Source organism: Pundamilia nyererei, unplaced genomic scaffold (assembly GCF_000239375.1).
Source record: "Pundamilia nyererei isolate P.nyererei 1_Seehausen unplaced genomic scaffold, PunNye1.0 scaffold00024, whole genome shotgun sequence".
NCBI classification, from domain to species: domain Eukaryota; kingdom Metazoa; phylum Chordata; class Actinopteri; order Cichliformes; family Cichlidae; genus Pundamilia; species Pundamilia nyererei.
In genome coordinates, this window is record NW_005187425.1 from 1,268,211 (window position 1) to 1,282,552 (window position 14,342).

General features: G+C 38.6%; 1 protein-coding gene across 3 annotated transcripts in view; it reads right to left on the reverse strand.

Moving 5' to 3' along the window:
- akt3a (v-akt murine thymoma viral oncogene homolog 3a) overlaps positions 1 to 14,092 on the reverse strand; it is a 54,699-nt gene extending 40,607 nt beyond the window's left edge. For 2 of the 3 annotated variants that reach the window (XR_001290306.1, XM_005727337.2), the window contains exons 1-2: positions 13,609 to 13,958; positions 4,969 to 5,400 (exon numbers count right to left, since the gene is read on the reverse strand). Coding sequence is in view for 2 of the 3 variants with exons in the window: in XM_005727337.2 (XP_005727394.1) it covers positions 4,969 to 5,014 (46 nt within the window). In the remaining variant the exon portion in view is untranslated. Of the gene's footprint in view, positions 1 to 4,968; positions 5,401 to 13,608; positions 13,959 to 13,982 lie in introns of those variants that run through there. The other variant, XM_005727338.2, reaches the window with a different exon arrangement.
- Positions 14,093 to 14,342: the final 250 nt, after the last annotated feature.

The following is a 14,342-nucleotide window of genomic DNA, read 5'->3' on the forward strand; positions in this document are numbered from 1 at the left end:
GAGAAGAGAAGAGAAGAGAAGAGAAGAGAAGAGAAGAGAAGAGAAGAGAAGAGAAGAGAAGAGAAGAGAAGAGAAGAGAAGAGAAGAGAAGAGAGAAAGGCAACACAGCAGACAGTAGCAGAGGCAGCAGCGGCTGGTGATTGATATCAGAGATCTGGCACTGCCACCTGATCCAGCCAGCCTCCCTCCAGCATCACTGAACTCACTGAACTCACTGAGCCAAGATGGCTGCCTCACTGCACTGCACCCAATGAACCCCACAGCGGCCCAATGTATACAGTATAGCACGTACAGTTCCCAGAGGGATTAATTTTAAGAGACTGTACAAGAGGAAAGAGTGCAGAAAGGACAGGTGTGCTGTTCCTTATTGCAGCTCAGTGTCTCATAAGAGAGTGGTGAGATGCAGACAGGTTGCGTGAAAAGCCTAATGTGAAACTGCACAAGGACGAGTATGTACAACATCCCCTTGATTCTATCAACAAAGAATTATTGATCCTGACCACTTCATAGCACGTCTGTAACAAGACACACTCCACTTTGACATAGTTTAGAGATCAGTAGCTTTGAGGAAAGCCACTTCACTGGGGACAGATAAATGGATTTTCATAAAGAGACACATTGAATATCTAATGCAGCTACTTCCTGGGTTCCGTATTATGTCATTTCCAAACAAACGATGGAAAGATACAGGCAACGTGAGCAGCATGAGCAGAGCTAAAGATACAAATGAAGTTATGAAGAACAAACATTTTTGTGAATGTGTAGGATGCTGCAATGTAATTTAATTGCTGCAAGGTAATTTAATTCCTTTTATAATATAATATCATAACCAATACACAATCGAGACCATATGTCCGAGCCTGTAGCCTCGTTTGACCTCTTGATTTTTCCCTCCATTATGCAGTCAAAGAAATCAATAATTTCCACTACAAAATTATTGAACTCAGAGAGGAAGAACAAAGAGAAGTGTTCCTTCCTGTGGTGATGATTCATATATTATTAAGATGACTGCATTCGAGAAAACATGGATGTGTATTTGTAGTATAATTTCTAGTTTCTTACAGCTTATGGGAATAGAAGTGATATGCAAAGAGGTATTTGAACTGAACTAGCCTGATGCCCTTTTTATATTTTTAATTCCTAGCAGAAATACAAGATTTATACTTTTAAATGAAGCTGAGTGAAATTTAAAGAAGGAAACATATTGTTTGGAAAAACTGCAGCATATATTTGCAGTATATTGTGTGTCCCTTCTGACTTCAACAGTAAGTTTTCATAGCATTTTCTTTAAACATTTTTTTCTAAATGCATCTATATTCTTTAAGTTTCATGTAAAAATAAATCTAAGTTGTTTGAAAAAAAAAACTGTATCTCTCCTCTATCTCTTGGGAGATAAATAATGATCAAACAAGTCTGCAAGAAGCCTAACTCTACTTTGATATAGTTTTGAGATTATTAGCTTTACAGAAGAGCACTTCACATGGGACAAAGTGTCAAAGAAAAGACAATGCTTTTCACCCTGTCCTCTCTCCTCCAGTGTTTCTCCTCCCTCCTAGCCATCTGTTGTGCTGACTGCTGTGTGGGTTGATGCTGATGGAGGTAACATTATCCACAACTACTGTGTGACCTCTGTGGCCTCATATAGGTTGTCAGAAAGTAAAGTCCCAGCTTTAGCAGAAAAGAAGACAGGTATACTTCAAGATTTAGATATTAAAGCTAAACTAAAACAGCTCTGTTAGGCATTTAAATGTTGATTGTTACCCACAGATAATCAACACAATACAGTGTCCTTCCAAGGTTACACTTGCACCTATTTTCAGAAATTAATAATTTATTTAAATATTTTTAAAATTTATAGTTGTTTTAATTCCATAATGATTTTGGTTTACTTCTCCATCTGTTCCTTTTATGACGCATTGTGTGGCAGCTTACGGCATTAATCCACTGTTTTTTTACTTCCATTGATAAAGACATAATGCAGCCAAATGCACTCCCCACTCTGATTCAATGAAAGGAGGAAGGAAATCATCATTGTGGTAGTGAGCGAGTAAGCATTCAAAGGCTCGGTCATCTAAGGACATGGTGCACTCTGTTTTTGTAGAGGTAAAGCTCTTGATGCTTATCTCTGGGTTGCAAGATTACAAAGATAATTCATCTTAACTTTGCGTAACTTTATGCTTTTATTACATTTACATTTCATTACGCTTTATTTTATGCGATCTCTTGTGCATTTCTTTCATGTCTTATGGATCTTTTACTCAGTGTTTATGAAACACTTTGTATTTCAAATTGGTCTCATTGTTTGAAGTAGAAAGGCAATACGGAAAGTAAGGATGCATCCTGAAGCTCTGATATAGTTACAGTACAGGTTAAAAAGGTTGACTGAGGTTGGTGCAGTTGGGCATACATATACAGATATAAGCTACAGAAATAAGTGTATACAGACACCAACTTGTCAAATAAACTCACAGGTACACATAGTCCCTTCGAAGTCCATGAGCAAGAAGTCATGACCGTCACTGATATTTTGAAGGGTAAATGCTTTCTCCTAATCAATCATTTCTAATTTATAAGCAGAGGAAAGAGTAGCATAAAACAATAAATAAAAATCAGACATTTCTTATCATAGTTATCTTTTAGCTAATCTGGTTAAATTAAAAGAAGACAAAACTGTCCGTTTTATTTATCCAATGGACATACATATCTACAACTTTAGAACAGTTATATCATCAGCAAACGTACAAACAACAGTCTTTATAAAGCTCTTTTATATCTGAACCAAGCCTGAGCTATCAGCAATCAGACCAAATAAAACAACAACCAAAATATTCAACCAACCTGCTTATTATTAAAAGAAAATTTCTGTACGCAAGCAGAGTTTTTCCAACTAATTAACATCAAGTTGTTTTTGATAGCAAGATTTTACCATATTGGAACTACATACTTAACAGCTGCTGTAGACCTGAACTGAGAGAATAAAATTAAACTAAAATGATCAATTACAAGATTACCAAAAATACAACCTGAATTATGGAATACACAAACAAGACTGAATTAGTAACAGGAAGACAAACACATCAGTACTCATCTAAGCAGAAACTATACACAAACCCAGCAGTTATTTAGGTATTGCTCTCATACTGACTAGAACAAAAACAGGAAAACTGTTTTTACAATTTTTTTAACTAGAGGTTTTCAAAGGCACTTAAGAGCCTCATTCCTTTATACAGAGAGATTCTAAAACTCCAGAGGTTCAGTGTTTTAGTCTCTGTGTCTATTGTCACTGTCACTCAGTTCAAAACAAAAAGACGTTAGAAGAGTTACAAAGTACAGGCTCTTCCAGACAGTGAGAGCACAACTGAATGCAATCATATTAGCACAAAGTTTTGTGTATGTGGAAGTTTAACTTTCTGCATTGGCCTATCTTGCCATTTTATTTCAGCATAAAGCTGTTTAATGACTAAGACTGCAGTGTCTGCTGTATCACGACCTGGACAGTGAGTCAGCACCCTGACCTTGCTTCACTCCACACACAAACACAGAGAAAGATTTAGCATATGATGCAGACAAACATTCATATTCCTGACACAAACAAACACCCCTTCTTTCCTCCCTAACCTCTATCTCTCTCTCCCTCTCACTGCAAGCACTAGTATTGCTGCGTCGTGACTGGGGGCGATGTGTTCCTCTTAATATGCACAGACGACTGTCTGAGAATCATACTGGCATGTTGGCGTATATTGACAACGATTTGCCCCTCTTTTTTACTACCGTAATACAGATTGTTTTTGAGTGTCTGACACAGTGAGAGAGCGATAATCCAGTCCATGTAGTAGGAGCAGCATATACTCCTGCTGTGCTGTAGGCTGAGCCTACAATACCCAGAAACCTGCTGTCTGTTATGTACCCATGTCACTTCCTGTTCAAGAGTTTCTGTTACACATTCCTAAAACAGCATCACAGTCAAGAGGATGCTGCTCATTGGCCTAAAAGATTGGAAATCCCCTTGTTCTACCCCTGAAGCACTCCTTCTAAAAGACATTCACATACACTTAGTCGTATCCCTCAGGCAGACACACGACCCCATGAAATTGTGGTTTAGGAGAAAAACAAAAAAAAAGTCCTGAAGTGTCTACCAGTCAGTGATGCATTCATCACAGAGCTACTCTATAGCACTTTCTTGGCCAATTCTGTCCAGTCTGGCCTTGCTACAAATGCCTTCTTTTGTGTTGTGACTACCACTGAGTGAGCATAAGCTGTGAATGTTTGAGGACAGGGAAGTACTATTTTTTGCCACATGTTCTTCAGCTATTGCAAAATTTTCCCATTTCTCATTCATTTTGCTATAAACAGGATGTGCTGTCAGTGAACCCCCCCACCACACACACACACACACACCCTGACTCCACCCCAACTATCCCCTCAACCCCACATCATATGACTCCCAATGACACCACGCTATGAACTTAAAACTTCTGTTTTCAATAACACCGCAGAGAGACAGAACTAACTGGATTTCAGACAAGCAGAGACACTGGCATAAAAAAACAACAACAACAAAAAACAAAACAGAAAAAGAACACTACACACTAGCCCAGTAGATGTTGTTAAGTCCACACATATATACACTTGTGCATACAAATTTAAGCACATACCCATGCACAGTCCTTTCAGTCACAACTTGAGAGGGGCATATAGTGGCTTAGCAAACACAGCCAGGCAAGCTTATAATATACAAAGACACACACACTCATGTACAGTCTCATACTACATAATCAGACATCCATGTTATCACTCATACACAGACACACACACACAATCGCAACACTCACATCCTCCCACCAGCACATGTGGAAAGGCACAGCCAGGCCCTCAGTCTAGACAAGAGGCAGAGGAAAAGAAGAAGAGAGGAGGCAGAAGCACAGGGGAGGGGTGTAGAAGAAGAAGAGAGGTACTGGATGTACTTACCCCGTTTCTGGAGCCATCCCTCTCTAACGATGGTGACATCGCTCATGGTTCCTTCACGCCGAGTCTGATGCCGCTGCACGCCTGCTCCACTGAGAGAGAGAGAGGGAGGAGGGGAGGAGAGGAGGAGAGAAAGAGAGGGAGAGGAGGAGGAGAGGAGAGGAGGGGGGCCGGCTCTCCCAGCCTCCGCGTCACTCTCCCTCCCTTCCTTTCCCGTTCACCCTCTCGTTCGCGCAGCCTCTCTCTTAGACACACACACACAAACACGCAGTGTGTATGTATATTGTACGTGTGTGTCTACTTGCTTCCTGTTGTGGCTTATCTCCTCAGCTCCCTCCCTACTTCTTCTCCTTCTTCTTCTTCTCCCCCTCCTCCTCCACCTCCTCCTCTCTCGTTCCCTCTCCAGACCTTCCTCCTCACCAGCAGTGACTCAGCCTGTAAGGAAGTGAAAGGAGAGAAAAATAATAATACAGAAAAAAGTAGAGATGGGTTTATTTTTCTTCCTCTCTTGCTGGTCCCCTCTTCCTCTCATAAGTCCTTTTCTGACAAGACAAACAACTAGTTATTGGGAGGGCTGCTTCCTCTCCTTCTCTCTCCACCCAATCATACACCCAGTTCCTCTTTTTATCCACGCAACACTCTCTCTGATAAACAAGATGAATTATTACAGAACTGTCAATGAAGCCAAAAAAAAAAAACCTGACACTGACTGCCAAACCAAAATCCCAGAGCTAAAGAACTCATTCATTCACAGATATGTCTGTCCTGGTTAGCAGGTTGTGCACCATACATAAGCCAATCTAGCGCTCTGCCTTCAATGTATTTCTGTATATCAAATAATTTTTTTCAATGTGTGTGTGTGTGTGTGTGGGTATGTGTGGGCTGATTTGAACGTATGTGGGAGGTGAGAGAGCTTCTCAGGACTGTGGAGTAGGGCTTGGTTATAAATAGCAACAACGGCAGTTAGGGATGCTCTCACGCTCCCTTTCTCTCTGCAAATCTCTGCACCTCTCTGTCGTCTCACTCCTGCTCTCCCTCCCCTCTCTTTGTCTCTCTGCATAGCTGCTGCGTTCACCTCAGATGCACCCTACTACACTGTATTACAAAACCCCGCAACGACACTACGCTGCTCAGCTTGAATGAAGATCAGCACCACGGGAGCTAGGCTAGTAGTCAATGCTATCTAGCTGGAAATCAGTATTCAGATCAGCTACTGTCTGCAATGCTGCAGACACTTGTGGGGTCTGCAGCGTCAGAGCGAATGCTGGAATAGACCCACAGATGCGCACACACCCTAGTAGGTGACACAGGGATTTTTCTTTTCTTTCTTTTTTTTAATACATTTTGAAGCAGCAGAGTCGTGACTAGTCAGCGAGCAAATGAACAAATGCAGACTAGTTCATCACATTCAGGTTTGTTGGTAATCAAAGCTCAGAGATTCATTTAATCAACAGGAGGATATCTACTTTCACATTTCAAACATGTCATATGTCTCAAATGTCAAAATGATAACTTTTTGTTCAACACTTTGGATTTAAGAAATTATAGCACCTGTTTTATGCCGTTATTTTGTTTAATTATTGAAAACAATCAATAATGTACATTTTTGCACCTTTGATAATACCTGAAAATGACCTTGGATTTGAGGATGTTTAATATTTTACCATCCAAATACAATGTAATTAGGTATGTGAGCAACTAATCAATCAACTAATCAACTATACAATTAAACTGGAGTTTCTAGTCAGCATATTCACATTTTATACAGGTACATCACCAGCCAACTGTTGGTTTTAAGATTTTAGGCAGCCACCTACGATGGCTACTGTCCTGCCCTGAAGTTGTAAATATCACATCATGGTTCTGCACTACTTTGATCTAAATCAGTAAGAGGCTGTGCCAGAGCAAAATGGCAAAGACCACTCAACCGTGTTCTGCAAAGGTGCACGGATGCTAACCTGTAAGAAAGAAGGGTGCTTACGCTAACACAGTAAACATCGGCCACTTTAGTGTCGAATTGCCACATATTTCAGCAAACTTAGAAATAAGATTTGATCATCTGATTATAAAGAAATACATTTTTGTTTTCAAACAACTTAAATGCACATAAAGTGTGTGTGCTCTCTTATTTTTAGACTAGTTAAATAGTCAATTTTTTACCCCAGCACATCTAACCTATTAATTTTGTTGGCAAATATATTAACCCTATGGGAACATCTCTTGCTGTAGTTTTAATGTTTGGATTTTATTCATCATACTTTTTTCTAGTTCTTAAATGTCTATTTCTCAAATGTCTAAAAATTAAAATCAATCAAATTCACACCATAAGATAAGGTGCTTGTGTTACAGAAGACAAAAATCAAACATTTAATTTACAATATTACTTATTCAGATGGTTCCTTTTGTGTCCTTTTGTTCAACAGAAAGAGACCTCGTTCTTGAAATCCAGTTGATATTTGTGAAACTGAGGCATAAAGACTATCATAATGGCACTACTTTAGAAGAGAAAAATAAATGACTTTCAGCCCTAGTAATTACATCCAAGGGGATAACATTCTTTTTATAGACACTATACAATTTTGGATTAAGCTTGTTATTCAATAAAGCTTTGGTTAGCTTCAACCTTAATCTGTGAAGCATAGCCTGGACTGAGTTGAGTTGAGGAGAGTTGAAGTGAGGAGAGGAGAGGAATGTCCAGACAGTGGCAACCCCTTGTCACTAGGGTGGCTGTTGCTATGGTGACATGTACTGCAATGATGAACCAACCATGCCAGGGGAAGCACCTGCCAGACAACATTTATTTCATGCCCTTTCATTTCAGAGGCAACAACAAAGACAAAAAAATACAAATAAGGAAAAGAAACTTTAAGAAAAGAGAAAAAGACTCAGTGGAGGCAGACACATAGCGAGTGGCAGCATTCAACGAATATGTGTTACATAACAGCAGAACCCTGTTTTTATTATTTACTTTGTTTTGCAGAAGTGATGTTCTCACTATAATTTTGAGATAGTGTATCCAAGAGCATCAGTTGCCACACCTATAGAAAACAATGTGCGTTCAAAATAATAAACAAACTTACTACTTAGTAAAAAAATTTAATATATAAATTTAAAATATTTTTTCAGTATATGAGCAATCTCAATACGAAGGGAATATTATAGTTTGCAAGCACAAGACACTACATTGGCATGTATACCCCACAATGCAATGTAGTGATATTGATGGACGAGTAAACTGGGATTTAAAGCAAATATACAATTTTTCCATTTTTAATTTGTCTATCCATAATTTAAGTAGTGTTACCATGGAAATGCATTTCTGAAAGAGTGACTTAACTAAGACAAGCTTAGAAGTGCATCCAAAAGGATAAAAACAACTGAGATTCACTCTTAAGTTTGTTGAACCATGATATTGAGTACATAGAGCACAGTATGGGATTTTGAACTCAATGTAACTAGAAGAACTATACTTACAAGGTGTTGTAACTATACAACACCTCTCAGCACATATTTGGGCAATTGATATAAAGCATTATCTGAATTAAGTTTATTGTCAGTTCATTTACGGGGACATATAAATTGCATCTCTATAATCACCAGTAAGTTCCACCCCAGAATAAAGCTTTAAATTGTTTTTTGTCCCCAGAATTATACTTCTTCCAGGGACATTGAGGGTTGCTTGAGAGCTCTGTGTTTCTCTTTTAACAGTCTTTGTTACAACTGAGAACTACAGAATACTTGATGAATTCCCCCATAATTTACTCTGAAATTGTGATGAAAGTGGAATAATTTCAACACTTTATAAGCTCCATCTGCTTTAACTTTGAACTGGAACACTTTCAGCTTGACGAACACTAATACAAGCAATGCCAGTTCTTACACAAGTTAAGCTATCTACACTGCTCAAATCCCCACTCATGTCTCTTAATATTGCAAAGGTAAGAAACAGACCCAAATCCAAATCCACAGGTCTGCCTTAAACAATTTAATCTTTGTTGTATTTTATTTAAAAAAAAACAAAAAAACAGATCACATTTCAGACACCAGCATTTTCCAACCACTGTTCAAGGAAAGAAAGCTAAATATCTTTCTTGTAACATACTAACAAGCATACCTGCAAACAGGTTTTTTCCCCAGGTTCTCTAATATTTCAAGACTCTCCTGGCAAACTTCTGTATTTGGCATGACCCGCAAACTTTCTACTAAAAAAAAATCAGCAAGTTTTGTGTTCCTCTTATGTTGCCCAAGTTGCCAGACTGTCTATGAAACACAGTCTTCATACACACAACCACACACTACATAGAACTTCAACCATCTGGCAGCAAAACCTGGCAACACACATCCCAATTCATGGGTCTGTGCAGCTAGTCTCTGCACAGGCAAATTCGTTCATTGCTGAATTACTAGCTGGCATCCGAGCTGTTGTTTCACCACTTATCTCTTCTGATTGTGAAAATACTGTAAAGACTAAGACCAAAATAAATAATTGTGAGTTGAGGTATACATACTACTCTTCAAGTGTGTGTAATAAGGACTGGTTTACTTCAGTATAGTTGGAAAGAAAGTTCACCGATCCATAACTCATAACAAAAACATAAAAACATAAAAATTCATATAAGCTAGCCAAACAGCACTGGTCTCTCTGTTCAGCTGACTGGAAGATGATATCAAATGAGACTGTGTAAGTCAAGCATGTTGAACTGATTCCCAGTCTCTTACCCACAGTAAGGAATATAGTTTATTAATTTAACTCTGGTGTTAATCTGTACTCAATATCAACAGATACCTAAGGTATTAAGACAGAAAAAGTTATATCACTAATTGATATAAATTTAAACAGTAATAAGGAAGAATGTCTGCAAGTAGATTTTTTTGCACTACTACGATAGAAACTGAAGCCTAAGTGGAAGAGAGTCTACTGTACTCTAAGCAAAGCACCAGTACACGATATACAAATATATAAGACTAAAATATGCACCATTACTGATGTAGCTCTACAGAACAAGTCATCTACAAAAGGAGATATACACTGACGTCGCAAGCTATCACTATTCTTTAGCTAATTCTATATGTAATCAGCTCTAAAAGGTAGAACATTCCCATCAAACTCAGGTCAGGACAACACACCTCACCTCAATTCACCTTTCATCACCCTTCCTCACCCACAACACTGGCCTCATGAAAACTCTGGCTGACATCCACAGCAGCAAATCCACAATCTAAATTCCTAAATGAAAGCCAGCCTTTGGCAGGACCTCAAGTGTTACACTCTGTTAACACAGAAAGTGCTTTAGGTGTTGTTGTCCCCCTCCCCTTAGATGGTCTGTTTAATCCGGATCTGATATGAGAAATTCGCTTCTATTTTAATCAATGAAGCTGCCTTCACAGGCTACTTAGGGTTGAAGTCTATTTTCTTCTCTTCATAAGCATTTAATGATGCGAGGGTACATTCGATGGCGAACACTGCCAAAACACAGGTAAGCACACTACACTGATGCTTCTGTATGAAGTGCTGCTTTCATTAGAAGAGACGGAAAATAAAATTAAAAATAAAATGATTAGTCAATTGTTGTACAAGTGCTTAATCTTTTGCATCAAGCAAACATGCTGAGGATGGTTATCAGTTTCTGAAATGTAAGTTCTTCCTTTGTATGAAAAGCCTGAGATGTGGAATGTAATGTAACTGTTATTTATTTGTTATTATTAAATGAAAGTGAATTTAACTAGAAAGTGAACACATGAGATTAAATGTTTGTGTCTAGATCTGTGCTTTATTTTCTATACAAATCCTATCAAGCTGAGTGTTCACAGTGCTAAAAGTCCTAGACCCAAAACTGGCCTTGGAACACAAGTGTTTTTTGATTTTTGTTGCGTTCTTTGTTCAAAACAGTTCAGGTTTAGGAACTTGTCAAGGTCACTTCTCTCTTCTTTCACTAACCAACTGAAATCAGAAGGGATGGGACTTAAAATATCAGCTCTGCAAATAACAGCAAAGGAGAAAAACTTGAGAAGCCTTGTGTAGCCTAGCAACAAAAGGTGCTGAACAGATGCATTTGATGCACTAAAACTTTCTCTATATATATGTACTTATGACTCTCTCGTTTACGCCTCACTTCAGCAACTGGTGAGAAAACTTAAAACTGAAACTAGGTTTCTACTTTAGAATCAACAATAAGACTTGTTCAGTTCAATTTAACTCAATTTTATTTTTATAGCACCAAATAATAAAAACAGTCACCTTGAGGCACTTTAAATTGTACGGTAAAAACCCTACAATAATACAAAGAAAACAATCAAACGACCCCCTGTGAGCAAGCAGTTGGAAACACTGGGAAAGAAAAATGCCCTTTTAACAGGAAGAAACCTCCAGCAGAAGCCGGCTCAGAGAGGGGCAGCCATCTACCACAACTGGTTATGGGTGATGAGAGGAAGACAGGACAAAAGACATGCAGAGATAATAATAACTAATGATTAAATGCAGAGTGGTATAAAAAGACATAGTGAGTGATGTTAGTGCATCATGGGAAGCCCCCAGCAGCCTTGGCCTATTTTATCGTAACTAAAGGTGGATTCAGTGTCACCCAGTCCAGCCCCCGCTCTATGCTTTGTTATAATGGAAAGGTTTGAGGGTGGGTGGGCGTTGCAATGTGCAAGACTTGTTGCTTGAAATTTTATGTCATTACTGGATTATGGTATTGGTATGTTATTTATATGCATGCATAACCTCAATGTTCACATATGCTGGATTCTGCCTATTATAGAAATGTATAGACTTAATTTTTCCATTAATGAAATATTATTATTATTTTTTACTATTATTGATACATCCCTCGTTTGAACCTCTGGTCAGATGGTGTCTTTCTGTACTGAGATCACATGTTTGTCCTCCCAAAGTCTAAAGATATGTTTGTTAGGTTAATTGCTGAATCCAAATTGGCTGGAGGTGGGGATGTAAGTTAGATAAAGTGCTTAAGTAGATAGAACAAAGTGCTTGTAGTGTAAAGCACTTCAATTGGTCATTGAAGTGCTTTACACTACAAACACTTTGTTCTATCTACACTACAAGCAAGAGCAGAAAAGTGCTCTATAAATTAATTTTTCCTTTTCATTAGAATTCATGTACTAACCATTTTTCAGACTTTATGTAAAGAAACTATTAAATCAAACAATTAAAAAAATATATACTACATTTAAAAAGTGGGTCAATATTTAATGTTGAGTGTTGCAATACACATACTAAACAGAGGCTATTATGTTCAAAACCAAAGTAATGAATATGCCTCGGTGGTTACCTTATCGCCACTCAGTATCTCTGTGCATTTGATCAGATATGCGTTTTGTTTTGCTCTAAGCTTCTTGAGAGTTTGCATTAAAAAAAAAAACCATTGCAGGGGAGCCTTTAAGGTTGTAAACTGACATTTTGGTGAAAAGGAAAAGTATATTCCCTATTTACATTAAGGAGAAGTATATGGAAAGAAACAAACCAAAGGATTACATTAAATTGTTTAAATTGAACAATTATAATCAGTTTGGGCCTAATTAATTGACCTAAGTTGTTTAAATTAAGCATTTGTATTAGACATGCGCCAACTGACCGGCCAGGGACCAAATCGGTCAATTGCCAGTCTTCTCAGCTCAAAACCAGTGATCGGATGGTCAGCCTCCCATATGACCTATTGCAAGCTCAGAGCCAGCAGAATCAGTATGAGCAAAGAATCAAAGCACTTTTGAAGAAAATTATAAAAATGAGTAAAAAAGAGAAAAGGGTGAAGTTACAAACATTAGGTAAATAATACAAGTGCCTACCCTTTGTCATGTTACATAAATCTGGGGCACCTACTTTTCTTTCATAGGGTAAGTTAAAGGTGGTTAAAAGCAACTCATTTTCAGTTTATTATCTGTACATCTTTCCAGTAGCAAAGCATTTTTTTTATTTTTTTTTATTTTTTGAGAGAGAGAGAAGATTCTGTAGCCTTATTGCAGTTTGGGGATTTTTGTAATGATCTCTTTGACATGAAGATAATATTTTGTTCTGATACAATTCTTAAAAAGAAAATAAGAATCAATAAAAATTGGTAAGCAGGTTTCCTCTAATTTCTATTCTGCTTGGGCTCCTAAATCGATTATAATCCAAATATCAGGCTCCAAAAGTAAAAATTTGCAACACATATTGTTTACTAATTCAGCCAGCACTATTCCCATTATTATCAACTGGATTATCTACGAGTGTGGCACACCCTCTTAATTACTTGCCGTAACTTGTGTAGGCAAATCGAGCCAGGCCTAGTCTGCCGTTTCTCTGCATACCGCGTACATGCAAATCATCCCGATATAATGCTGCCTCAAACTGCAGTGATGTATCCAGCAGGTAGGATGAATATGATTGATTAAGACACACAGGTACAACCACTGCAATACCTGCGTCACGGTGATTTGAAACAACTGACGCATATCACACGCAGGCAGAAAACTGCACGCACGATAAACGTTTAAAAACACTACTTTTTATCCCCCGCCTCAGTTTTCCCTTGTGAGCGGTCAAACACACCTCGCTAATGTTATCACGAGGCATTATATTACTAGCTTTAGCGTTGCTCGTGCCGTGTTTACTGTCACAACAGTGTGGCTAGCTAACAGTATTACCTGTAGCCGCAGGTGCGGTAGAGGTGGTGGTGTGTGGTATCCCCCTTGCACCTGCTGTTGACAGGACGGCTCGGGTTATTAATTATTTTTTTCCACGCTTCTTAAGTGAGGAACACTAAGCTATCCTGGGACTGCAAGCTAAGTAAGCTAAGAAACCGTCGTCGGTTCACGTTACGAGCCGATGCAGAAATAATCGTTTGCAGACACATCAAACGGATTTCCGCGGAGCTTTCGTTTACCGCAGCCAACGGTTGTTTTGACTCTGGTGAGGAAAACCGGTGACGTCACTCAGGGAAACGGCAACCCCATTTCTGTTATGTCCCCATCCCCCCCACCCACATTCTCACACACACGCACGCGCGCGCACTCCCTACCGTCTCGTCTCGTTCTCCCGTTTTCGATTTTAACGGTTTCAGTTCTGTGTCTTGTTTTCCTTCCCTGTGGAGCTCTCTCATCATCTCATCCCAACACCCCGTGCGTCTGTGCCGGCTAATAAGCCAAGTATCGCGAGAATTAAGTGCTTAGGCGGTTTATCTGCGAGATAACTGAATCACAAACCCAAACATATCATCAGAAATAAGATGTGAGACAGACTTTATCGATCCCAGAAGTTTGGTGATTGTTGTGTCACAGTAGTCAAGACATTACACAGCCTATGACAATAGCTTAAATAAAGAAGAACAGTATGACAAGAGCAGAAAAATTGGAGCACAATTTTTAAAATAGAGCAATAC